Genomic DNA, 27,167 nt, shown 5'->3' on the forward strand with positions numbered 1-27,167 from the left:
AAGAACTTCATTAGTTTTTCTACACTGGGTACTAGATGCCTCCCAAAGAGGAGGCAGACAGCTTGACTCGGAACTCTGCGTGAGCCGGACAGCAGGGCTCCCAGGCCCGGGCTCCCAGTCTGGGCTCTGGCGGACCCGGTGGGTGTGTGGATGTGGTGGTGGGCAGGGAGACTTGCCGGGTGGAGGCACAATTAGGAACAGCTGCTCGGGCCTGGGGACTTGGGAGTTGAGGGGCTTATTAATCTCTCTCCTCCTGGTGTGTTAGCTTTCGAGACAGCCTACTGGATACACTTGTAAGGCAGTTATGCACTTGACTTTCACACCTCTGCATGTCCAAGGCGCACCCAGAAGTGTTAACAAGCACCTGATCTCAGCAGCCAGTCTGAGAAATAAAGCGCTGCAGCGCGTGCCTCTCTCTGTGGCCCCAGCCCTCTCGCTGTCTCCTCCTAAAGAGGACCACGGCCTGTGGGTGTGTATCCGGCCTTCATAGGTGTGAGCCCATAAACGATATCGTGTTCATTCACATGCTTTCAAGCTTTATATAAGTGCCATCTTGTTTCCTTTTGTGACTCACTTATTTGTTCAATATTTGAGATTCTTTCTTACTGATTCATAAGGCCCTAGTATATTAATTATTTGCTACTTAGTATTCATTGCGTGAATGTTCACTGTAACTAATTTTCCCATTTGCATAGTATGAACATTTTGGCTGTCTTGTGTTTTTGTTGTTTAAATGGCGTGGCATTCTAATTCGTGGCTTCTTGTGCACACGTGGAGCGTTTCTTTAGGTATATATTTAGGAATGAAATTACTGGACAGTAAGTGATAATCATTTTCTGGGTGAACCAAAGAATTCTTGAAAGGGCATATTGCATTTTCTTTGAGAGTCTGTAATTTTATCTACTTCCATTTATAAAATAACTTTTAGTTGTTTTACTTCCTGATCCTTATAACTCCCAAATCCCAACAAAAATATCAAGAGCCCAAATAAAAAAACATGGGAAATGAAATGCAGCAAAACCAGTCTGCTTTCTCTTCAGGAGCTGGGATGCGGGCTCTGTCATCCACTAGTTAGGTCTGGTGCCAGTCCATTCTGTCTGTCCCCGAGAGTCCTGTAGGTCCCAACTTCTCAGATGCCTTGGTGTCAGTTGCTGCCTGCATCTGACAGCTGCGAGTGTTACCTGTCCACTTCTGGCAGTCTGAAGCAGGGTTTGAACACAAGGACAAAAGAGTATTTTCATTTCACGAGAGCAGAAAGACAGAAGTAAAACTGGAAAATAGGAAAACGCAAGTCGCATAAAATCAAGCATGAATTTAATGAGATTTATTAACACAGCTGTTTTACATAACATAAATGAATCAGATCTATTTACTGCCTATTTCAGTGATTCCTTGATAGCCAGAATGTTTGCTGTAGGAAATGATGGTCTTGCAAAACAGTATCTCAGAAACCCGTAGTGCTATTTAGGATAAACAATGCTGAGATGAGCACTTTTTTCTTCTTTTATTTCGCAAATGAGGTCGGGCAGACTCTCTCACAGAAGCAGCGACCACTCTGGGTAAGGCAGCGCGGCTGTCCTTTCTCCCCCCGCTGGCCGCGGGCCGTCTGGCTTCCGAAGAGTTAAGCTGGAGCTCTGTGAGGTCACGAGTGACTTCACTGGCTCCGGACTTTTGAAGTGGTCTTGGAGGGAGAGGGGAGGCCAGGCGAGGGGAAGTGACTCCTGCGGCTTCTCCAGGTTCCCAGCGCAGCCCTGAGGGAGCAGCATCCTCCTGGGAGCATGTCTCCGCAGAGTCGGGGGGAGAGGAAGCAGCTGGAGGCGGGCCCTGGAGAGCCCTGGCCCGCGATGAGGGTCTGCTGAACAGACGGGCGGAGAATGCCCCTCGCGTCCCTGACAGCGCTGCGGGCAGGCTGTGTGCTGGCGGAGGAGGTAACCGGAGTCCACTTCATGTTCTTTGTTTGGTCCCAGGCAGTGCTGGCTTAGGTGCGGCTGTTCGGGTCAGCTCCCTCGCTCGGTCAGTGTCTGACTGTGCTTAACAGAAGACTCCTTGGATTTTCAACTGTTTCATTTCAAGCGGAAAACATCGTAAGAAGTCTTAGAAACTTAGGGAAATGAGAATCCCTGGATGTTGTTTTGTAAACGAGGACGACTGAAGCGCCCAGGGTGTGTTCCTGCGGGGCTCTGGCGCTTGGGCAGTGAGGGGCTCCCCTGATGGGCTCTGCTGCCCTTTGGGGCCACAGGCATTGCGCTGCCAGCCGCCCCCTTCTTAACTTCAGGAGCCCGGAGGTCAGCAGCTTGAGCTTTTGTCGTTCAGACGGCCACACTTATTTCTGGGGTATCAGTGCTCCGAAGGGAAGTTGGCTGTGCTGTTAGTGTAGAAACACGATCTGTCTGAGAATTCGGCGGGGTTGGTTTTGAAACTTCCAAGGCCAGTCAGTTATCTATAGAAGAAAGTGTAAAGGCAGTTTTTCTTTTTTTCTGGAGCTGAGGGAACTCCAGCGCCACAGTTCTCTCTGGGAAGGTCTCTGTTCACGTTAGGGGCTTCCCTGGTAGCTCAGACAGTAAAGAGCTACCAGTCTTCCCTGAGACCCGGGTTCCATCCCTGGGTCAGGAAGATCCCCTGGAGGAGGGCATGGCAACCCACTCCAGTGTTCTTGCCTGGAGAATCCCAGGGACGGGGGAGCCTGGTGGGCTGCCGTCTATGGGGTCGCAGAGTCAGACACGACTAAACAACTAAGCCCCTGTGTAGGTTCAGGCCAGGGCACGTGCAGGACGCCTGTAGGGTCAGAGGGTGGACAAAGGCCGAAGTCAGGGTGTGGACGTGATTTCCATTTTTGAGGTGCTTGGAGTTGAAGGGTTCATGGACACCCCCAAAGCCGGTGAGAACCCCAGTGCTTGGATGTCTGGAGTAATCAGCTGAGTACGACAGGTGTGTTGGTGAGTGTATATTGCGTAAGTTGGTATTTCTTGCCTTGAGTACAGATAAGTTTTAAATTTTAAGCTCATATTTCCAACATATTATATTGTCATTTATCTTACATAGCCTATCAGCATAGAAATTTTGCCTCTTTCTAAGTGGATATTTGGGGCTTCCCTGGTAGCTCAGCTGCTAAAGAATCCACCTGCAATGCAGAACACCCTGGTTCTTTTCCTGGGTCAGGAAGTTCCCCTGGAGAAGTGTTGGGCCACCCACTCCAGTATTCCTGGGTTTCCCCAAGTGGACATTTGGTTTCATAACTTTAATAATAAAGGAGAAAGAGAATGCTTGAAAAAAAGGACGTGAAGCGTGTTTTGTGGAAGGCATACAGGCTCAGTGGTTATGAGCCTGGACTTAGGTTTAAGTTCTACCTCCTTTTCTTACAGGTTGAGCGCTAGTGAATCGCGTAGCCGCCTTTGAACCTCACTCTCCTCATGCGTGTGGTAGGGATGATGACCGGACTTTGAACGCGGTGGGGGGTGGCTGTGACTGCTAACGGAGGTGCGGTGTGTGGGAGCATTGAGCAGCGTCTCTCCTGCATTAATGAAAGCTCAGCGATTGTGAGTAAAGCGTGGCTGTTACTATGTGGAAGTTACTCTTCCCGACATCAGCACGCGAGGACTTGGCCTCGCAGACTGGTGGTCGTGCATGGGGTGGTGGTTTGCTCACACAGGAAGCATGTCAGGACCCCCCCTCTGCAGCGCCGGCCCCTGCCCGTCCCTGCGCGCTCCCGGCAGACACCTCCCGTGAAGCCTCTGGTGGAAGGATGGCTGAGGGGGGAAGATGGGCAGTGAGCCCCAAACCATCAGCGCCTGGGGAACACATCTTCATGCTCACGGCCTTGCAGCGAGTGTGTGTTTCGTCGTGTTAGGACGTGGAGAACAGAGCTGCACCAGGGGCCCGTGCCCCACGCCTGGGGTGCAGCTGAGACATCGTTGGGGCCTGGGCGCTCCTTCTGGCTCTTTCCACCTGTCAGGTCGTGCATGGCCTGCAGCTCCGCCTGCTCTTTCAGGGTCCTCCTGTGTTCCCGGGTTGACCAGTTCTGTCTCTATGCCCCAGGAGTTAGTAGCTGTGCAGTTGTGTGAAGCTGCTTAGCTTGCATTTCCTGGGCTGTAACTTGTGGATGATATCTTTTTTCTCCACGGTCATTGAAGAGATTAAATGAGATAAAATATGTGAAAATGCCTAGCAACTTTTTGGCTCCTTTAAAAGTTACTCTTTTTTTTTTTCTGTTACAGTGAGGTGAAAAATTCTTAAAATTTGTAAATGAGTCTCTTTTCCCTGTTTTGCTTTTATGAAGATTTCATGTCTAGATTACTTTTTCTAAAGCTTTAGTAATATAAAAGTGTCAGTTTCCATTTGCCTCCATGATTTTCCAGTGCCGTCTGCTATCCTTACAGCTTTTAAACTTCATGTTGAACTCGTTTTCAAAAATATAAAAGATATATGTGCCGATGGCAGTAATTTACACTGAAGTCCCTTTGGTCCCATTTTGCTGAGGGGACCTCCTGATGGTTCTGAGTGGATTCTTGCAAGACGTGGTCTGTGCAGCTCTGTGGGGACCGGTTTTAAGCTGCCTTGCAGCGTGAAAGGACAAAGGACTGAAAATTCTGTGGGATTCGCCAGCTCCCCGAGGCACACGTCCTGTCTCCAGCTCTGCCGCTCAGCCCTGGCGGGTTGGGAAGCCGCTTGAAGGGCACCCACCTGCCCAGAGTTGTCAAGCGATGGCCGGCCCTGGCCACACCATGGTTCCTGCCCTCAGGTCAGAGTCCCTGCGGGTGAGCGAGCCACGAGGGCGCTCTCAGCAGCGGCCGGGCTGACTGCGCTCCAGAAGTGCCCTGTCCTGAAGCTCTAGGGTAGGCAGAGCCTGTGCTGGGTTCCAGCGGGGATGTCTGCGGTCCAGCGGGAATGTTCGTGACTCTGCAGCTGGCCTGAGGGTGTAGTCCAGTGCCCCCTCTGCTCTACCGCGGCGTTTGGCCTTTTGTCGTTAGTGACGTCGGGTGGAGGGGGCGTAGGAGAGGAAGGTGTGGGCTCCGCTGCCATGGCGGCTGCTCACCAGCTGTGGGCCCCCGATTCTTTAGTTGGAAAATGAGACCATTGCGGGGATGAAGGAAAGCAACGCAGGAGAAAGTGCCAGGGGGACTGCAGGTCGCTCCGTGGGTGATTTACGCCCCTCCCGTGTCTGGTGGGTGCCCTTGACCAGCCCCCCCCCCATCCTCTCTGTGAGCACCGTGTGTCCCCCCCCGCTCCTCTGAGGTCCCGGCGTGCCTGCAGCCTGTCTTCAGATGCAGGGCGGGCCACAGTGTCCATGCTCAGAAGGTGCTTCCACCAGCCGCTCCCTTTTGTTGATTCAGCTGGTGCTCCATGGAGGCCCTGTGTGTTGGCCGGGGGAGCTGGGACTGAGGCCCAGAGCACCTCTGCCGGCCCAGCCCTGCGATGGTCCCGAGACCCAGTGGCTTCCTCTCTTGCTGGTCCGTTTCCTCATCTGTAAGACATTTGTATTTGACGTGGAAATGATGACTCTCCTCCTTTCACTGTCATTTCTCCACCTTGCTGTATCCACCATCCCCTGAACAATTTCTGCTTCCTCTTTTAAACAACTTAAGACAGTTATCTTCAAGAAGGTAAGTAAGTAATGAGGCTGAACACCCAGCTGAGGGATGATGTGTTGACTTCTGAGTCCTAAGTGAGGAAAGGGTGACCGAGTGTTCAGGGTAAGCATCAAATTGCCCCGCCCCCAGCCGCTGACCTTGACATTGGTTTATTTGGTATTCATCCAGCCTGGTCACCTTTACTTATGGCTTCCCTGTCTCAGGCGTGTTGTTATGGGAGCTGTGAGTACCTGAAGGGGTGAGAAAAAGGATGCCTGGCAGCTGAAACGGACATCCCCCCCACCCCCTGAGAAGACCTGGAGAGAATGTTCTTGGGGCTGGAGGGTCATCGCGGAGGGGCGGGGAGGGGCCCGTGGCCAGGCTGTGTGGGAGACATTCGCATCCTGTGGTTTAGTTCTTCTTGCCGTTCATCCCTCCTGGTTTCCTAAGTTCTTTGTCTGAATATTGCCGAAGAGAGGAGCACAGCTGCCACGTGTGGACATTTTAGTCTGGCTTTCCCAGGACAAGTCTGCGGTTCCGGGTGACGGAATGACAGGGAAACATTTGTATTTCTTTGGTATTTCACTGCTTAAAAGGTAAACAGAAAAGACAATTAAAAACTGTCTCTGCAGCTTACACATCAGAAGCCTCAGGCCTGGCCGGGCAGTGGAGATGGTCGCTGACCCCTGGAACGCGTGTCTCTAGCCAGTCCCCTTGGGGGACTCCTCAAATGAGCCGGCTCTTAGAGGCTCGTGAGATGTCCTTCTGGTTGAAACATGTCACCCAGAGGATTCCAGCTCTCCTGGCTCCCAAGGCAGTGGTTGAGCCGAGGAGCACAGATTTGGTGTGATTGGTGCAGAGACCTGAGTGTGTGACCGTGATGGAGGAACCGGCTCTGGACCCTTCCAGGTGCGATGTGAGGAAGGATCCTGTCGCTCAAGGCCTGACCCTGCTTTCCGGATCCCGCAGGGTGGGGTCTCAGATGCTGACCCGGCATCAGCTCTGTGACAGGAGGTCAGTGTCTGTCCAAGTGTCAGATGATTCAGGGCCGCTTCAGGATCCCAGGTGGGCCCGTGGCCCACAGGTGTAGCCGGTAATGGGGAGTCAACCGGAGGGGGAAGTGGGCAGAAGGTGGGCTTTGCCTTGGATTTTCTGGCTTCTTGACCTTGAGGAGCCAGGTCAAGGTCCAGGGTGTGGTAAGCAAGCAGTCCAGGGTGCGGTCCCATCCTTGGCTGCGACTTTGAGGTCACCATGGAAATTACAGAGCTGAGCATTTTCCAAAGCTTGAAAATGAAGGAACTCAAAAGTCTCCACCTGGAACACAACCAGAGCATGCCTGTTGCTGCACTTATCGTAGCGGCAAACTGCGGAGTCCACAGCCCCGGCTGCGCTGTGGGCTTCTGTCCTCTCGGGCTCCGTGGGGTGAGCAGTGTGGGCTTCCCAACCCAGTGCTGGGAAAGTCACCTCTTCTTTGCAAAGGAAAGCGACGTTTTTGCTAACTAACTGTTTCACTGGGAAATGTAGATTGAAATTTGTACAACACGCACACACACACACACACACGCACACCACACGCACACACACATGCACACACGCACGCTGCCGTGCGCCCGGCTGCTCCTCCTGGGAGCTCTCCCGCCCCATCCCTGTCCCGGTCAGTGGAGCCCTGCCTGTGGCCCCGGCTCTTCTCAGATGCCCTGAGGTCCGTCTGCCCGAGTTGCCCAGGGTGTGGTAAGGATCCGGACCCACCCAGGGCTGGCTGTGGTGGAAGCAGTGTTTATCTTGTGTGGCACTCAGCTTTAGGAAAACAGCGGAGGACACAGCAGTCTCTGCCGTGTAACCAAGTTACCCCAGCCTGGGTAAAGATGAGCGGCTCTGTGCAGGAATGCCCGGGACTCGGGGGTCTTTTTCCCGCAGTACTACGTGTCACGTGACCGGGAGGGGCCCTCCTGTGCTTCGAGGCCATTCTTCTCATGTCTAGCCTCTCCCTCTGCCTTTGGGGCTGCTCCGCTCGTCACGGACCTTTTCCCTCCCCCGCACATTTCTCCAGCCCCTGTTCCGTCTTGCTGAGCAACGGAGGGACGGGGCCTTTGAGTGGCTGAGTTGCCATGGCTGTTGTGTGTGTAAGGCCAGCGTGATTCTGACCCGCCCGGGGAGGCCTCCTGACCTGTCCGTGGAGGGAGGCCTCTGCAGTTGTCCCACGTCTGCCGGTGATGCCGGGGCCGTAGGACCAGCATCGTGCTGGGAGGCGGGCGATGCGGGCTCTGGCCCTAGTTCTGTTTACGGAGTCTTAAGCTCATTCCGAGGCCTTTATTTCCTCTTCGGGAAAATGAGATTAAAGTAACTCACGAAGTGTATTTTCAATTTCCAAAATTCATCACTTGACTCTATGTTAAAGTGTTAGTCGCTAAGTCATGTCTGACTCTTTGCAGCCCCATGGGCGCCTGTGTCCATGGGATTCTCCAGGCAAGAACACTGGAGTAGGTTGCCATTTCCTTCTCCGGGGGATCTTCCCGATCCAGGGATTGAACCCAGTCTCCTGCGTTACAGGCAGATTCTTTACCATCTGAGCCACCAGGGAAGCCTTGGCTCTATGAAATCATACTAATTCTGGCTCCTTAGGTTAGCTCTCTGTGACCAGTTAGGATCTTCTATACAAGAACAGGTTGAAAAGCAGTTAGGAGACTCGAGTTGAAGCAGGTAGAAGAGCTCCCGGGTTGACAGCCATGGGTGCCGCTGGCCGGATGGAGGCTGGATGGATGCAGATGGCTTGAGAGAACCGGTTTCATTCTCCCACTGTCTGCCTTGGGCTGTTTCCACAGCCTGACATTCTGCCCTGTAATTCTGTGGAGGCGATAACCACTGGTTACCCTTCCTCAGCCTGAACTGATTGAGAAGAAGCCCTTATTTTGAAACCCAAATGCACCTCTTCCAGGAAGGCGAATGCAGAGAGGGCAGCAGACTATAATTCTCTCCTCTCGGCTGCAGTAAGTAACTGAAGGTTGCGTCTCCTCCAGCCCTCATCAGAGGGTCCTTGTTTCTCACCTGAAAGCAGAAGTGGGAGCCCCAGCAGCTGAAGTGAAACCAGGGTGGAGGAGGTCCCCGTCCATGGGACCCTCTCCTGATTCTCAGCATCCGGCGTGTGTGTGTGTGTGTTGCAGGCGTGTACTTAGGGGCACGTTCCCGCCCTTTGGAGCTGAAGCGGCATGCAGGGGGCTGTCCCGAGCCTGGGCTTTCTGGTGCCTCTGATTCGCTCTGTGACCCTGGGCCTGTCCCTCATTCCTTTCTGAGCTGACCTCGTGTTTCAAATGAGGGGGTTGGGCTAGCAGGGCAGTATTCAGGGCTTGTTCCAGAGCCAGTGTGTGCCAGGAACTTGAGATGCCCCTCTTGATCTGCAGGACGTGGGAGGGGGGCGGCCGGGCGGGGCAGGAGGGAGCAGCCAGCCCGTGCAGACAGACGCCCCACGTCCAGCCTGGAACCCAAGCGGGCAGGGGCTGTCCCCCGACGTCTGTGCAGCACGGAGTCCCGGCCCCCAGGGCGCTGTAGAGTGGACGGGGCCCCTGGCCACTGGGCTGGGCCGGGCATCTATTTATCGAGGCTTCGTAGCCTGAGGCGCCCTGTTAGGAGCGGGCCGCCCAGGAACGGGAGAGGCCTCCCAGCCTGAGTGGTTCCCTCTTGGCTGTGGCGCTTTCGAACTCTGTCCCTTCATAAGGAGTGTCTCCGTCCAAGGGTGGCAGAGCTGTTTCTGTGCATCCCTCTCTTTCTGTTTCATTGTTTTTCCTGCAACAGAAGCCTCAGGGACTCTCACCGCCCAGCCCACGTTAACTGCCTGTTCACATTCAGGTTGAAGACCCGCTAGTGCCTTTGAGCCTTGAGGGGAGGTTTAGCATGAACATCTGCGCTCCTCCAGGGGATCGGCTGCCTTCGCCTTCTCGTTTTAATGGTAGTGCCGGAACATTTGTATTGGATCTGTAAGCCCCAGTGCATGCATTGAATGGCTTATTGAGAATATTTTCTGCTCACAGGGGATCTGAAAAATCTCCTTTTCCCTTCCATATCCATTCAGTCCTGCAGGGCAGCCTTAGGGATGCTGAATTGCCCTGTTTAAAATACATCCCAGCTTGGTGAGGGATCCAGGTCTTCCCATCCTGGAGAGGCTTTTATTGAGGCTCATCCCACTGACTTCAGTGAAAGGGTTACAGCTGCTTTTAGTTATCTGTGCTATTGGGCAACAGAGATATAAAGGATTTCTTTATATACATTCATCTCATTCAAAACAATAGTTTCAGTATTTCCTCCTGTCACAGTTTTAGACAAGGAGATAGTTTGATTTCACCTGAGTTCCTGTCTTCCGACATTTCCTGGCTGGTGTAGCGATGAGACCTCGGAACTTGCACCTGTGGGAAAAGCAGGGAGGGTGTCCAGGGAGTCCGGGGAGAGGAGCCCCCGGCCCGCCCGCGGACCCAGCGGGCAGGGAGCCACTGCGGGGATTCCCGCGCCTGCCAGCGTGGCCTGCCCATCCCTGCAGCCCTGTCCTGTGACCCCGGAAGTGATGGCTGAGCAGGGAGCGGCCACCCTGCTCCCGTCACTGCCTGTGGGACCACAACCAGGACCGCGTCAGTGGTGTGTCTGCCCGAGGAGATGGGACAGTCCTGGCCCATTCCCACCTTTGGCCTCTCCTCTCCCATCCTCGTCAGGGTAGTGTCTGCCTGTAGGTGGACGGCATCACCGACTCAGTGGACATGAGTCTGAGCAAGCTCTGGGAGATCGTGAAGGACAGGGAAGCCTGGTGTGCTGCAGTTCATGGGGTCGCAGAGTCAGACATGACTTAGCCACTGCAACAACATCAAGAGGTGCCAAGCTTCCACAAGTACTATAACCTCCAGTCAGAATGGTATTAGTGGGGTATGCCATTTACTGTTGAGGAAACGTGCTAATTTACTAAATACCGTATTTTTATCTTGTGCTTTTTTTTTCCCCTTTGGACAAACTTACCCACAAGTTAAAACTTTATTTAAACAACAAGGTTTTAGAAAATCTAGGCTAGGTTGTGAACTCTCATGACACGCTTTGAGCCTCCCGTGGCTGTACATTCTTAGATTTGAGTGCAAAGTTTTCCCCACCAATTTGGAATGAACTGGGCATTGTATCTGGTTCTGTATGAAACAGTTGTTTTGGATCTGGACTCTGTAACGACGTCATTTTCTTTATACCCGAAGTAAATGCTGTTCAGGCTAGATTATTTTGGAATTCAGCTGCTCTATTTTTCTCCTGATTAAAATCTTCTGTTGCAAAGGAGCTCCACTAGTTTCCCTTATAAGTTACTGTTTTTGTGCCTCTAACTTTTCTAGTAATAAATCTTATTTTTCCATGAGAAAGCAGCCCATGCTATTTAAGGTGGAGCAGGGGTTGTGGTTGAAATTGCAAACACATCCAGCGTTCTGTTTTGATTTTCTGACTTCAGAGTGTCTTTTCAGTGGAAGTGATCCAGTCTCGATCGTTACTGACTTCAGCCAAGATAAAGTATACTTTAAGTTGTTTACATGCAAGGCCCTGAAGCATAGAGAGAAAAAGTGCTAGAGCCCCAGGGAATCTTTAGTAGAGTTTTCAAGTTTCTGAGGGAAGAGAGAAGTGTATCCACTTTAAATTGTTTTGTGTGTGCATGAAAAAGAAGAGTGGAGAGATGGACATGTAGGAAATTCCACACACCCTAGAAGCGTCACAGGCCGGATGTAGGGCCGTTCCTTTCCTTTCTTCCTATGACATCACCAGATTTCAAGAATAATTATTTATATAGTTTTTCCCTGTGCAGATTAGCTTAGCTCTTAGGTGATTATAGATAATCTATATGATTTAAAGGGTATTAATGCAGGTCTTGAGACTTGTGACTTCTCTGGTGGCTTAGAGGTTAAAGCGTCTGCCTGCAATGCGGGAGACCAGAGTTCGATCCCTGGGTTGGGAAGATCCCCTGGAGAAGGAAATGGCTACCCACTCCAGCATTCTTGCCTGGAGAATCCCATGGAAGGGGGAGCCTGGTGTGCTATAGTCCATGGGGTCGCAAAGAGTCAGACACAACTGAACGATTTCGCTTTCACTTTCAATGCAAGTCTTAGGGCTTCCCTGGTGGCTCAGATGGTAAAAACTCTGCCTGCAATGCAGGAGACCCAGGTTCGATCCCTGGGTCGGGAAGGTCCCCTGGAGAGGGAAATGGCTACCCACTCCAGTATTCTTGCCTAGAAAATCCCATGGACAGAGGAGCCTGGCGGGTTACGGTCCATGGGGTTGCAAAGAATTGGACACGACTGAGTGACTGACACAGTGCAAGTCTTACTGTGATTATGCTAATATTTGTAATCCCATCAAACTAGCTACTGGACCTCTTTTAGGGCCAGAACTACGTCTGTGGTGGGTAGCATTGTGTATAGAGTTAAAAGCCTGGTTCTTTACCTGTGGACTTGTCTTCAGAGCCTGGCCTGGCCATTTGCTGACAGTGTTACCTTGGGCAAAAAGCCCTCCTTTCTGTCCTTTATGCAGAGGTCACCACAATACTAACTTCCTAGAGGCATTACCAGGATCAGTTGAGATGATGTTTTGAAGTGCTTGACATAGTGCCCGGAGCTAGGAAGTGTGCAAGAGATGTCAGCCGTGGTCAGCAACTCTGCTGTCACCTCCCTGCCAGGTCCTCCCACAGAGTGCGCATGCCTCTGCTGCACCACGCCTTTCACATTAACCCCATCAAGCCCAGAGCTCGGCTCAGCAACACGGGGCAGGCTTCCATGCCCGCCCCCTTTCTGCTCTTCTGTGCCTTCTGCCCTCTTTGGTGCCCTTCTGGCTGCTGGCTCAGACAGTAAAAGCATCCTCCTGCAATGCGGGAGACCCGGGTTCAATCCCTGGGTCAAGAAGATCCCCTGGAGAAGGAAATGGCAACCCACTCCAGTATTCTTGCCTGGAGACGCCCCATGGGCGGAGGAGCCTGGTGGGCTACAGTCCATGGGGTCACAAAGACTCAGACACGACTGAGTGACTAACACTTTCTGTCAGGAGTGCTAGGTGAGCACTGAGGTTATATTTTAAAGCTATTATTAGAAGAGGAAAAAGAACTGCAGATCCCGAATACAGAATCTCTGCAGTATCCTTCCAGGACGAAGAAAGTTAAAAATGCCTCTTTATTGTACGAAGAGAAGAAAAAAGAAATTCGAAGAATGTCTGAGTCTCTTCCTCAGATTTTTCCGTATGGTGATTCTGATTCTTCATCCTGAAAGCTGGCTTATAGAAAACTAACTTTTAATAATGGGTTCCTCTGGGACTTACCTTGTGGCACAGTGGTAAAGAATCTGCCCACCAATGTAGGAGACGCAGGAGATGTGGGTTCGATCCCTGGGTCAGGAAGATCCCCTGGAGAAGGAAATGGCAACCCACTCCAGTGTTCTTGCCTGGAGAATCCCATGGACGGAGGAGGCTGGCGGGCTACAGTCCGTGGGGTCACAGAGTCGGACACGGCTGAGCACAGGCACGAGCATAATCCCTCTGATGATTTTACATTTTATTAACAACTGTAGCGGAGACAGAGTCTTCTAGAGAGACGCATCGACAGTGGGAAATCCAGCATGCAAACAGTATCTCCTGATGAAAGTTAGACTAACGGGAAGATTTACAGGTCTCTGCTCAAGTGCAGTCTGTGCCTGGTCCCACACGTCCTGGCAAAAGGGGTCCGTAGAGGAAGGCTTCTGTGCCTTCACTCCGTACCAGCCTTTCTTCAGCGCCATGGTCTCTCCTCTGACATGTGCTGTATCTGAAAGCACTGCTGAAGAGCGCTCAGAGCGCTCATTGACTGAAGAGTAACACAGTCTGTGTATAAGTAAACTGTACCATTTTTGTGAGATCCAACCTCATCTTAGCCAAATGAATGACTCAGCATTTGACTGTTACTTTAAAAATTTGGTGACATACAAGATTTTAATCAAATCAGATAAATACTTCAACCTCATATTGTTTGTCTATTTAAAAAATCAGAAATTCTGTATATAACCTAACAAACTACATGCTTACACATGTGTATACATACAAACGTGTATGTGTCCACACATGTACATCTTTGGCTTTGAATGAATTTCTAAACTGATGTAAAGTCAAACCTTTCATTTAAATACACACACACACACACAAAATGTAATCCAGGCTTTTCTCGTAGCTCAGTTGGTAAAGAATCTGCCTGTAATGCAGGAGACCAGGGTTCAATTCCTGGGTTGGAAAGCTTCCCTGGAGAAGGAAATGGCAACCCACTCCAATATTCTTGCCTGGAGAATCCCTTGGACAGGCTACAGTCCATGGGGTTGCAAGAGTGGGACACAACTTAGCGACTGAATCACCAACTTCATTTTTAAAGGAAACTAAATGAAAAACCCAGATGGCTATGAAAAAGTACCAACAAAGTTTTTTTTCCACTTAAGTCCCTGGTGGGAGCATTTTTATGTCAAAAATAAACTACCTCTGCTAGATGGCCTCTAAGCAGTCTCTGCAGCCCAGAGGGATTACAGAAAGGTCTGTGCCTTTGGAAGCACATGGCCTGGAGCGGGTTGGGTTCATGGGGATTCACACAGTGATGCTGCAGAGGGTAGCCGTGGTTTAGGTCCAGGGAGCCCTGGTTGTGGGCTAAACACTAGCTGGGTGTTCCTTAGTCGCCGGCTCAAGACTCCTTGTATGTCAGCAGTGGATTCCAGGTACTTCCCCCTTTTTAGAGTCTAAGAATTTTTTTAAAATTAATTTTAATTGGAGACTAATTACTTTACAATATTGTGGTGGTTTTTGCCATACATTGACATGAATCAGCCACGGGTGTACCTGTGTCCCGAACCCCCCCTCCCTCCTCCCTCCCCATCCCATCCCTCTGGTCCCAATGCACCAGCTTTGAGTGCCCTGTTTCATGCATCGAACTTGGACTGGTCATCTGTTTCACACATGGTAAATATGCATCAGTTCAGTTCAGTTCAGTCGCTCAGTCGTGTCCGACTCTTTGCGACCCCATGAACTACAGCATGCCAGGCCTCCCTATCCATCACCAACTCCCGGAGTTTACCTAAACTCATGTCCATTGAGTCAGTGATGCCATCCAGCCATCTCATCCTCTGTCGTTCCCTTCTCCTCCTGCCCCCAATCCCTCCCAGCATCAGGGTCTTTTCCAATGAGTCAGCTCTTTGCATCAGTGGCCAAAGTATTGGAGTTTCAACTTCAGCTTCAGTCCTTCCAATGAATATTCAGGACTCATCTCCTTTAGGATGGACTGGTTGAATCTCCTTACCGTCCAAGGGACTCTCAAGTGTCTTCTCCAACACCACAATTCAAAAGCATCAATTCTTTGGTGCTCAGCTTTCTTTATAGTCCAACTCTCACATCCATACATGACCACTGGAAAAACCATAGCCTTGACTAGATGGACCTTTGTTGACAAAGTAATGTCTCTGCTTTTTAATATGCTGTCTAGGTTTCCACTTAAGGCCCTGGTAGGAGCATAACTTTCCTTCCAAGGAGTAAGTAATATACATGTTTCAACACTATCCTCTCAATTTTAAGTTCTGGCTAAACTGGGAGAAGGAAGGTGAAGTCTGTCAGGTTGTTGGAAAGAGCAGGGGAGGATCCCTGTGCTGCCCGTCTGCTCCTGTGACTAGTATTAGGTTTCTTTATCAGACTTACCTCTTCTGCCCCTGTATTGGTCTTGGGTCCTCTGCTCACAAACAGAGTAGGTTCTGATTAAACAAAAGAAAGGACAGGTACCGCTCATTTTAAGCTTTTAGATTCATTCTTTACCCTCCTATGCTGAGTCAGGCAGGGCTTTCCTCCTGGTGCTGTGGTTCATTTTGGTAGATGGCCTGCCCTGCTCTTTCTGAGACTTCCTGAGAAGAGCAGCCGACAAGGGTCTCTCAAAAACCTCAAAGAATTGTGGCCTTCTTCATAGTTGAGTCATCCAGGCATGACTGATTGATACCAGCTGGCTGGATGAAACCCAGAAGAATCCACCCATTCACCAGCATCCTTCCCCCCACCCAGTTCAGACGACACCTGTACTGCCTGTCTTCCTCACACCTGGGATCCAGGCAACTCTTTCTCTTTATGGCAGATAAGGACAGTTTCTCCATGCTGGTGGGTGTTAAGATGTGTGTGTGTGTGTGTGTGTGTGTGTACATAGACTTTTTTTTTCTAAACTAAGAGATTACGAAGAACTCTGTTTTCATCACATGGTTGAAACTAGACCTGCTTTGTCAGAAGCTTGACTGGGGGTGACAGGAGCTCTCCTGTGGGTGTCCCAGCACTCCCAAGGGGCTGCTCTAGTGGATTGTCCTCACTAAGAACACCCCATTCCCGAGCCCACACACAGTACCAACAGGTAGGACATCCAGCTAGTGTGCGTCCTACCTGGCTGCCTTGGGCATGGCCAGGGGTTCACCAGGCCCTTTAGGTAGTAAACTTGATTTTTATCCAAGAGCAATCACGAGACTTATTTTACTTTCTGTTCCCTTCGTAGGGTCTTGACTATTGCTTTCAAATGTCACACATTAATCTAGTAACTATCAGGTCTAGTAGACTGCTGTGGAATTTTAGAGGTAGAAGGGATATTCATCTTCCCCTCCCCGGCCCCTGCAGAGTTGTGCAAATGAATGAATATACTGAAGCCAAGGAAGTGAGAGATACTTGCCCCAAGCCTCACAGTTAATGATGAGATCGAAACAAGATCTCACCGGTCTTGGCTTCCATACATATCTGTGCTTCTCGCATCTGACCACTGTTGGTGAGTGTGTGTGCAATAGTGCACTGGACCACAGGTACCCCCAGGGGCATGGGGCAGTGTGGTCCACAGGGTGGCGTATGGAGCCAGGTCGCCTGGAGACACATCCCAGCTCTGCCATCCTGCTCACCCTTGTCCCAGCCCACCCCGTCTGACAAGGGGACGTATTAATGATACCTGCTTTGTAGGGCTGCTATGAAGATCAAATGCACCGAAGCCTGTAAACGTCTCAGAACTGTGCCTGGAACACTTTCAGTGGGATACATACTGACTGTCGTTTTGGTCTGAATGATTTGAATGGCCGTGGAGAGGAATTACGCAGAGGCCGTTGTGGCCTAAACACAGAAATGTGTAGCTCAGCCTGGCAGACCAGTGGGGGATCATTTGGTTCATTTAGCGGCAAAATGTGCCCCGGCTGCCCAGGTCAGCTCTGGGAGCCCTTGTGTCTGTCACAAGTGTCCTGAGACATTTTGGCTTACCTGCCCTCCAGCAAATTTCTTCCAGCCTGTTACTCAGGAGCGATTGGGGAGCCTGTGGATTCGCTGTTAACATGATACTGGGACATCTTCAGGCAGAAGGTAGTCCTCACCAAGTTCTTCTGGTCCATTCCCTTGGTAGTCACATTCCTCTGAAATAGTGCAGGCTGATTTGTTCGTGACCTGGAGGATGAGGAGATCCCAGTAGGTTTCTTCAGGGTCCATGGGGTGACTGGTTTCTGCTGAGCTCCAGCCCGTATTTTGTTCCTCAGTGTAATAATGTAAATTATGGTGTGGGGTTTAAGAGCGTGTGGGCGGAGAGAGAGAGAAGTTTTATGGAACGATGGCCCTGCATTGTCTGTCTGTGTGAATGACATGGGGGTGAGATAACCACAGAGCATTGCTAATAACCAGCAGGTCTGCCAGTCCCCCGCCACAGGCCGTGTGGGCGGCCGGGTGATGTCCCCGCTGTGTCACCGGTGAGGTCCCCCGGGCGCCAGTCTCGCCTTGAGTAAGGTCCTCGGGGACAAGCCCGGTGGTACTTGGGGCTCAGCGTTGAGTCGCTTTGCCGTGGGTGCCGCCTCTGAAAGTTGATGTGTTCCAGAACCACCGGAGCTGCAGAACCTCCTCAGGAAGCGGTTTTTCCCTCTGGGTGAGTCGCCCTGGTTCCCGCTCCATTTGCAGAAGCGAGCCTCCTCACGGCGGCCTCCTCCGGGGTTGGCCGTAGCCTGACACCCTCCTTGCCTTTCCGTGCCAAGCGGAGGCGCCACCTTTAAGGGCCCGGAGTTGTGTGAGGAAAAGCAGGCTCGGAGAGTGAGGCGGAGAGGTGATTCTCTGAGAGAGGCCAGGGGACTTTGCCTTTTGACAGAGGCTCTTTAAAAAGGAAACCTCTGCTCTACTGTTTTCAGTCTTTTTTTTAAGGGAAAATATTTTCCCTTAAAAGTACAGTTAGACTTGTGTATAAAAGTTCAATGGAGAGAAAGTATTTGGACTTGGGGTGTCTTTTCTGTTTATGCTCCTATAAAATAACAGTGTCAGAAACTGATGGATTAACCTTCGGGGTTTGTGTTTCTTCTCCTGGTGAGAAGGTTGTTGAGAGAGCTGAGCGCAGGAAGTGGTGTTTTGAGATTTAGTTCCCTTTTCAAGGACCTCTCCCTTCTGTTTGTTTTAAAGTGGGTTTTCAGTTTTCCATTTCTATGATAAGGCCATTTCCTCTGGGTCATTTGTAGAATATTCAGAGACAGATTGAAATTGCTGAAAAATAAACAGGGCCTTCAGTCAAAATATTTTTGAAATGCAGTTAACTGAAATAGGTTGTCAGCCACTGAAAGCTTAAATTTGTTTTATTGAACATTATTATTAAAAAAAAAAGTTAAATTTAGGCTTACACATAAAGTTTCCCCAAGTCTTTAGTGTTTTTTTTTTTTTTTAAAGAGCCCAGTGCACGTTTATGGAATAATGATGTTTAGACTTAATATCCAGAAGTGCTTATTGGAGAACATAGGAACTGAGGAAGGGAGGGCCAGACCATTTCCTTTCCAGGAAACCCACATTCTCTCACTTGGTCAGAATGGTTGGACAATGCAGACCTTTAGTTCATTTTTCACACTTAATGTTTCTCCGTCATACCATGAAGTCATAGCTCTACGTGACATCAGAACTAAAGCCCTAATGTTATTTGCAAAAGATTGTTTGAGAAATGAAAGCCCTGCTCAGGGCTGCAAGGCGATTCCAGGTGTGAGCTCTGTCAGATGGCATTACAGGATTAACTAGCTGGGCTCTATGATTCATCTGATACACGAGCCAACTTAAACCCATTCATAATTGTGCTCCTTATCAGACAGACAGACGGGAGAGCTGTGTCTAAACACGACAGGCACAGAAAACAGTCCTCTCTCATGCCTCTCCCACCCCAGCAGCCACCTGTCTGCCCGGGTGCAGCTCAGTGTCTGCAGACGAGCCAGTTGTGGATCTGATTAGGACAGAGAAGAGTCATCGCTGCTCTTAAGCAACGTGGAGGGTTACTGGAAAACCTCAGAGCTTACCAGAGCCCTTTTAATCTCATTGACTGTGTTCGTTTGTGGTCTTTTGCGAGTTAAGAATAAGAGTCAGGAACAGTGACACTTTGGTAATCCAACTAAGTGGTGTGTGTGACCTAAAAACCTTCACTGAATCCTAGTTACCTATGAAACTACACCGTTGGGTCAGAGATGGAAGACATATTCAGTTTCTTTTAGAGCCCTTTCTGATTTTTACTGAAATTGCTCTATTCCTCTTGAGGTCTGTGTATGCATAGTTACATTTATTTCACCTGGGTAATGTCTTAGATGACATTTATGTAGAAACATTTGAGCAGTTTATTGAAATATGCTATCGTGGTGTTAAGATGTTCCAAGACAACTTGTCTACCACAGAGCAGAGGTGTCTCACTGGAGCGCTGGTCCCTCGTCCAGTGAGGGCCCAAGAACTTGCTCATGGCTGATTCAAGAGCATCTCACAATTTCTAGCTCCTGCTTTCTGGATCTTGATTTTCATGTGTTGCATGCTAGCCACTGGGCTTTTAAGATTTTATGTACTATCTGTGTCACTGCTTTCTGTGCTGTCTGGGACTCTGTTTTTGGTTTCTGAGCATCTTTCTTCATTCCTGCCTGTAGGTCTCTATTCTCTACCTTTCTGTCTTTCTGCATGTGTTGTTAAAAGCCTTAACTCAGATCAAACCAGAAACTAAGAACTTGATTTGAAACCAAGAACTGGAATTGACCCTTGAATAGCAATGGTTTTTTCCCACTAAATATGTACTAGATGTCCCGCAGTTGGTTGAATCCCCGAATGTGGAACCACAGATACGTGGGGCTGACTATAAAGGCTATATGTGGACTTTTGACTGCTTGGAGGGTTGGCACGCCTAACCTTCATCTTGTTCAAGGGTCAACTGTATATTAGAAAACTCCCATCCACTTAAAGAGGAGTCTGATTATAGAATGAAAATACATATTCATTAAAGACAATTTGAAAAGCACAAAAAAGGAAATAATCTAGGAACAATCATCCAGACATCAGTTACTGTTGCTGTTTTGGTATCTGCATTTTCAACCTGTGTGTGTGTGAGAGAGAAAGCGTCAGGCACAGACACAGAATGTATCAGGTTTGTTTAAAGGAGCTCTTCCCAAAGGCTGGTGCAGACACTGCTGGTGGTACATGAAATAGTTTAGGAAATATGTGAATGAGCATGTTTTGGTAATGGTTCTATATTGTAATATGTATTATAAAATTATAACAACACATCAGACCTATGGTTTTATGGTAACAGTGCCTCTGGACGACCTCCAGAAGTTTGGGATCCTCAGCCCTTCTTCAGGAAAACACCTCATTCATTAGCTGATTTTACTGGGTCTTTGGTATCCAGCACATCAGCAAACTGGTCAGCTCTGCCTTCAAAATATGTTCATAATTCACCTCTTCCCCACTCCAAAAGCCACCGGGATTCCAGTGATGCAGGTTACCATGGTTTATGTGCTTCTAACCAGTGTCCCAGTTCAGTCCCCTGTCAGTCTGTTGGTTCCCATCTCAGAGTAAAAGCCCGAGTCCTTGCCTGGCCGGAAAGCCCCTGTACCGCCTGCCTTGCCTCTGCCCGCCCCAGCGATTTCAGCAACCCCCCCCCACCACCCCCACCGCCCCCGACCCTTCCTGCCCTCCTGCTCTGGCAGGCTGGCCTCTGCCCATCTTTGGACACGCCGCGCCTGCTCCCACCTGGAACGCTTTGCCCCTGCTGTTCTATCTCCCTGGCTGCTCATCCCCAGGCCCTGCCGCTGCCAGCTCCCAGCTTCAGGTCTGCAGAGGTGCCTTTCCAGCGTTTCGTTGCTGTTGTTCGGTAACTCAGTTGTGCCTGCTCTTTGTGACCCAGTGGACTTCGGCCACCTGATGCAAAGAAGTGACTCATTGGAAAAGGCCCTGATGCTGGGAAAGATTGAAGGCAGGAGGAGAAGGGGATGACAAGAGGACGAGATGGTTGGATGGCATCACCGACTCAATGGACATGAGTTTGAGTAAACTCCGGGAGTTGGTGATGGACAGGGAGGCCTGGCATGCTGCGATTCATGGGGTCGCAAAGAGTCAGACACGACTGAGCAAATGAACTGAATTGGACTGCCGCCTGCCAGGCTTCCCTGTCCTTCACCATCTCCCAGAGCATGTTCAAACTCATGTCCATTGTGTTGGTGATACCGTTCAACCATCTCATCCTCTGTCATCCCCTTCTCCTCATGCCTTCAATCTTTCCCCACATCTGGTCTTTTCCAATGAGTTGGCTCTTCCCATCAGGTGGCCAAAGTATTGGAGCTTCTAGTGTTTACCTTCTTCAGGATTCTAACTCCTTCCCTCACAAAACCACAGGTTCCTTTTGCCTGTTTTATTTTTCTCCCTAACCATGTCATTAATATGGTTATCTTATTAATATCTCCTTACTAAAATATAAGCTCTACCAGGCCAGGGGTTTTTTTTTTTTTTTTTTTTTAATCATGACTGAATCTATAGCACCTAGAATGGCTCCTAGGCATATAGTAGGCACTCAATAAAAACTTGTTAAAAGAATAGCTGAAATCCTCCAGACCCAGGGATCGAACCCCCTTTTCTTACATCTCCTGCATTGGCAGGTGGGTCCTTTACCACTGGCACCACCTAGGAAGCCCTGAAATACAGGTAATGGGCTGATTTAATGAGTAATATTGAGTAAATCAGTACCTTTAGTAAGGGATGTGCAAAAGTCGTGAACGTGATGAATGAATAATGTTTGGGAAACACAGATTTAAATAGTTTTTGAGTCTGTTTATTTTGTTTTATTATAAATAGCACTGCAGTAAATATCCTTTAGTAACTTTCTTGTATATATTTGTGTTTATTTCCTTACAATCAGTGGTTAAAAGTTTATCTGCTGCTTCTTAGGATCTCTGTAATTTTGAGACTTACTGAAGCCAGAAATCTTACCAGTTTACACCCGTCTCCAACCTGTAAGTGCCTGTATTTCTTGCTGACCATGCTGTGCATCATCTCAGCGCCTTTTTATCTTGGCCAGTTTGATAGCTGAAGGAGCTGAGTGCGGGAACTTGCTCTTCATTGTTATCTTCTATGTATAAGCATTTCCCCACTCGTTTAATTTTGATCTTTTTATCCTTTGTTGTGACTTGCTTACTCTTGTCTGTTTGGGCTCGCTCTGATTGCAGGGGATTGAAAACCTACATGCGCTGGTTTTATTGAATGGATATCACGGCGCTCAAGTTCACATCCAAGGACAGGCAGGCCTCCGAGACAGGAACGGGAGGGTCTGCTTCCTGGCATGTCCGCTCTCCTGCTTTTCCTTGCCTGTGGGGTTTCCCTCTTCTCGAGGCCTCTGCCCTCCCGTATCCGTGTGTCCCACCTGGCTCTGGTTGACCGTGTCCCTCAGTTCAGATGCCCATCGCCATCCAGGTGCCAGGGGCACCTGAGACCCCGGTTTCCAGGAGTGAGCCGGCGGTTGGCTCTGCTTCACTGGGTGGTCACTTCTGGTCCATCCAGCTGAGATTAGGATGGGAGGTTGACTGCTCTGTCCAGGGGACGGGCACGAAGCAGCTTTTCTAGGAAGGATGCAGTGACTCGAATGTTCAGTAACATGTCTTTTGGCCGTTTTTTCATATGATGTGCTCATCTTTCTCTGAGGGCACAGAAGCCCATTACATACGAGGACTAGTGTTGTCTTTTGTCTCGCGGGCGTTTTTCTCTCCAGTTACCATTTTAATTTTGCTTGATATTTTTGCCATGTGATTAATTAAACCAGTCATTTAAATCATGATTTTTTGCTCCTGTAAAGTTTAGAAATACCTTCTCTATGGGGAAGCTATATTTTCAGCTATACTTTCTCCTAGTTTGGTTTTATTTTTTATGTGCCCCTTGAATTACATTAAATTTTAAGGGAATTTGAGAGAGAAATGGCATCTTTGCCTAATTCATTCTAGGAGGATAGTGTTTATTTAGTATTAACTTCTTTCAGCAATAGTTTTATAGTTTGCTTTATTCTAGTTCTGAACTTTTCTTAAGTTTATGCCTAGATACTTTATAAGTTTTATTCTTATTTTGAGTAGAATTTTTCTCAATATGCTGTCTAACTTTTCCTTCATGGCTTATTAAAGCTGTTGTTTTTGTATTTTTATTTTGTTACTGGCCACCTTACCAGTTCTAATAACTTTTTTATTTAATACTTTTGAGCCTTGTATGTAGACAGAACAGCTACAAAGAATTAATTTTGCTTTTTTCTGTCTCTTCATTTTTTTCTTGTTTTATTGTGGTGGATCTTTTAGAAAGAGGAAGATGGTGATTATAATGGAATGCAGGGCATATCTCGTACTGTTGTTATTGTTAGGAATAATTGTTCTGATTAGATAGTCAGAATATTTGGGAACATAGAGGTAAATGGAACTAGTGGAACACTGGTCTTTACCCAAAATGTTATCTCCACTGGTTCGTCTTGGAGCCTAAATGTTTCACTTGTTACTTCCTTTCTGACCAAACCATTGCCTCCAGAAATTTCCTGTTAAAATGCCCATGTGATCCCTGCATTAACACATTAAACTTGCTAATATAGCATATCATCCATGTGGTTCTCTGATTTTCTGGTAACTGATACATACTAGTCTACTGTTATGGAAAACGAGAACCAGACCTTACACAGATGGGATAGAGAGCGTTTAGGTGATGATGGCCGCATGAGCCTTTGTAGCTAGCGGGTGCCTCCTTGGCGCTTCATCGTTCTTTGCTCTGTGTCTGTGCCGCTCCCCCTTGTGCCCCATAAACTCAGCCTCCATGAGCTTCGCTTGTTTTCTTCCAGGTGTTTTACTCTCTTATCTGGACTCTCTTGTTCTTACCCCCCACACTTAGAGTCCTCGTCCTCAGGGTCAACTTAAGCATCACTTTCTCCAGGAGGCTGGTTTCCTTAGGAGCTTATGGTCCTGTCGCGTGCTCTGGATGTACCCTGTATTTTCTTTAAAATGACATTATTATCATCGCTTTTAAAAGTAATCTCTCTCAAAAATTGTTACAGCTATTCAACTATTAACCTCAAATTGCAGTGCCAGAGAGCATGTCTCCCTTACTGATCGTTGTGTCTGACCCCTAAGTAGTCGCTCAGTAAATGCTTCTGAAATTAATGATGCACAGGGGAAGGGAGGACAGTGAGCGAGGACAGTGAGACTGCAGGGAGCTGCCTTGATGAGCGGAAGGAGGGAGTCTGGGGAGCTGGAGGGGAGGGTGCACGGTGTATGCCTGCGCCAGAAACGCTTAGTTTAACCTGGATCTGAACCTGCACAGAACTGAAAGGAAGGCCTGCCTTCTGGTACTGAGCTTGAACAGAGTTCTGAGGGATTTGAAAGGCAGTTTCATACATGGGTGAACTCTGTGTACCCTTGGACACAGAGAAAAATACAAGCCTATACTTTATGCTTTTACCCTTTAATTTCTTTGCTTTCAGGGTTGAAGTAGTAGAGCCACTAGGAAATTTTTACAGCATCTAAACTGGCATACTGGCTTGTAAAATTTACAACCCCACCTACAATAAAGACCATATTTAAAAAGCTACAGTGAAAAGAGGCAGTAGGAGGAAAAAACAGGAGTCTGTACCAAAAAAAAACAGTACTGGGTGCTTTTCCAATGGCAAAAGAAAGTTTGCTTTTGTGAGCCTGGATACTACCAGTGTATAAAAATATTTCCATTAGTAAATAAAGAATTATCATACAGTTTCATTGTTTGTCAAGTTAGACTACACTTGCATTCCTGTACTTTTATTTTTATATTACCATTCTGTTATAAATTATGAACTGTGAACTCACAGCTGAATGTAGAGAGGAGACCAAATACACTTTTATTATTATTTTATCTCATTTATTCATACTATGTATTTCTGAGGAAAACTGCTCCTTGACGTAATGTTGAAATGAGGGTTAAACTTTGGGTGTTAATACTTGGAGTATTAAAAACAAATCTGTTTTTAATAAAACAGTAGTGGCAGTTGACCTGATTTTACATGAAATTACTACGTGACCAATAAATTAAGAAGGTTGAGGTGCTAATTTTGGCAGATTGGGTTGTGCCGATACTGTGTTTATGTTTAGAGCAATCTGGCCATTTTTCATCCACTTGAAGTCTTCCTCTGCCCCCTGCCCAAGTACTCACACTCCTGCCATTTTCCTTGCTCCCTGAAATGTGACACTGGCCTCACAAACCTTGGTCTCTTACACCCCTGCAACTTGCCGTGGGTCCCCTCTGCTGGGAGAGCCTTTCTGTCATCCTGCCTGCCTGGCCTACGCCGCCTTTTGGTTTAGGATTGTGCAGGACGTAATCCGTTAGCTCTTGGAGCACTGAGTGCTCTGTGAATTCTGTCTTGTTTGTAGCTGTCTCCATAGAGTTTGTCTGCACTAACCTAGACTTTAAAACCCTTGACCTTGGAAGCTGTGTTTTGCTCCTTATTCGTCTTTATATACATTTTACCTGCTGTGAAGTCTGGGTGCTCAGTAATTGATCTCAGGAAGGGAGCTTTGTAGGTGGTTAGGCATCTTTGTCCTCTTAAGCCTCTGCTCTTTATTTATTTGCTTGATTGACGTATAGTTGGTTGACAGTGTTGTGTTAGCTACTGGTGTACAGCAAAGTGATTCCATTTTACATATATGCATATATATTCTTTCTCAGATTATTTTCCGTTATAGGTTACTACAAGATATTGAATGTAGTTCCCTGTGCTATACACTGGCCCTTATTGTTTATTTTATACATAGCAGTGTGTATCTGCTAGCCCCAAACTCCTAATTTATCCCTCCCACCTTTCCCTTTGGTTCTCTAGGTCTGTGAGTCTATTTCTGTTCTGTAAATAAGTTCATTTGTGTCAGTTTTTAGATTCCACACGTAGCTGATATATGACGTGTCTTTTTCCGACTGACTTCACTTAGCATAATTAACCTCTAGGTCCATCCATGTGGCTGCAGATGGCATTATTTCATTCTTCCTTATGGCTGAGTAATATTCCATTGTACACATGTACCACATCTTCTTTACCCATTCTTCTATTGATGCACGTTTAGGTGCTTCCATGTCTTGCTTGTTGTGAATAGAGCTACTATGAACATTGGGCTGCATGTACATTTTTGCATTATAGTTTTCTCTAAAAATGTGCCCAGGAGAAAGATTGCTGAATCATATGGTAACTCAGTTTTTTATTTATTTATTTATTTATTTAGGTATCTCTTTACTGTTCTCTGTAGTGGCTACACCAGTTTGCATTTGCACCAACCATGTTGGAGGCTTCCCATTTCTCCACATCCCCTATAGCATTTGTTCTTTGTAGCCTTTTTGATGATGGCCATTCTGACTGGTGTGAGGTGATACTTCATTGTAGTTTTGATTTGCATTTCTCTAGTAATTAGCAATGTTGACCATCTTTTAATGTGCCTGTTGGCCATCTGTATGTCTTCTTTGGAGAAATGTCTATTTAGATCTTCTGCCCATTTTTTTTATTGGGTTGCTTTTTTGATATTGAGCTGTTATGATATGTTTATATATTTTGGAGATTAATCCCTTGTTGGTTACATAATTTGCAAATATTTTCTCCATCATGTAGATTCTTTTCAATTTGTTGATGCTTTCCTTTGCTGTGCAAAAGCGTGTAGGCCTGATTAGGTGCTATTTATTTTTGTTTTTATTTCTTTGTGTTGGGAGACTAACCGAAGAGAACATTGGTATGATTTATGTCAGAGAATGTTTTGCCTATGTCCTCTTCTGGGCATTTTATGGTGTCATGTCTCATATTTAAGTCTTTAAGCCAGTTTAAGTTTATTGTCATGGTGCCTGGTGTGAGGGAGTGTTCTAATTTCATTGATTTACATGAGTTGTCCAGCCTCTGCAGCACCACTTGCCGAAGAGGCTTCTCTTCTCTGTATTGAATGTTCTGGCCTCCTTTGTTGACAATTAGCTAGCTGGTCATGGGCATGTGGGTTTATTTCTGTACTTTCTCTGTGGTTCCATTGATCCACTGTCAGTGACAATTGTTATTTAGTCCCTAAGCTGTGTCTGACTCTTTTGTGACCCCGTGGGCTATGGCCTGCCGGGCTCCCTCTGTCCTTGGGATTTCCCAGGCAAGAGTACTGGAGCGGGTTGCCATTTCCTTCTGCAGGGGAACTTCCTGACCCAGGGATGGAACCCATGTCTCCTGCGTTGGCAGGCAGGTTCTTTACCCCTGAGGCACCAGGGAAGCCCAGTACCACAGTGCTCTGATTACTGTAGCTCTGTAATGTTGTCTGAAGTCTAGGAGGGTTATGCCTCCAGAGTTGT

General features: G+C 48.1%; 1 protein-coding gene and 1 long non-coding RNA gene across 15 annotated transcripts in view; one reads left to right on the forward strand and one right to left on the reverse strand.

The window, feature by feature from the left end:
• Positions 1 to 27,167, forward strand: part of PSD3 (pleckstrin and Sec7 domain containing 3) — a 575,456-nt gene that overhangs the window by 283,282 nt on the left and 265,007 nt on the right. Inside the window, exon 1 of one of the 14 annotated variants that reach the window (XM_043893696.1) lies at positions 657 to 1,928. The exons of 12 other annotated variants lie outside the window; for them this stretch is intronic. Coding sequence is in view for 1 of the 2 variants with exons in the window: in XM_043893697.1 (XP_043749632.1) it covers positions 17,417 to 17,475 (59 nt within the window). In the remaining variant the exon portion in view is untranslated. Of the gene's footprint in view, positions 1 to 656; positions 1,929 to 14,990; positions 17,476 to 27,167 lie in introns of those variants that run through there. One more of the 14 variants, XM_043893697.1, reaches the window with a different exon arrangement.
• Positions 13,262 to 16,958, reverse strand: LOC122687941. Its single transcript, XR_006339274.1, has 3 exons — positions 16,827 to 16,958; positions 15,258 to 15,310; positions 13,262 to 13,398 (listed from the first exon to the last, which is right to left on the reverse strand). It is a non-coding gene; the product is annotated as an uncharacterized LOC122687941 (long non-coding RNA).

The sequence above is a fragment of the Cervus elaphus genome, chromosome 32 (assembly GCF_910594005.1).
Source record: "Cervus elaphus chromosome 32, mCerEla1.1, whole genome shotgun sequence".
Classification (NCBI taxonomy): Eukaryota; Metazoa; Chordata; class Mammalia; order Artiodactyla; family Cervidae; genus Cervus; species Cervus elaphus.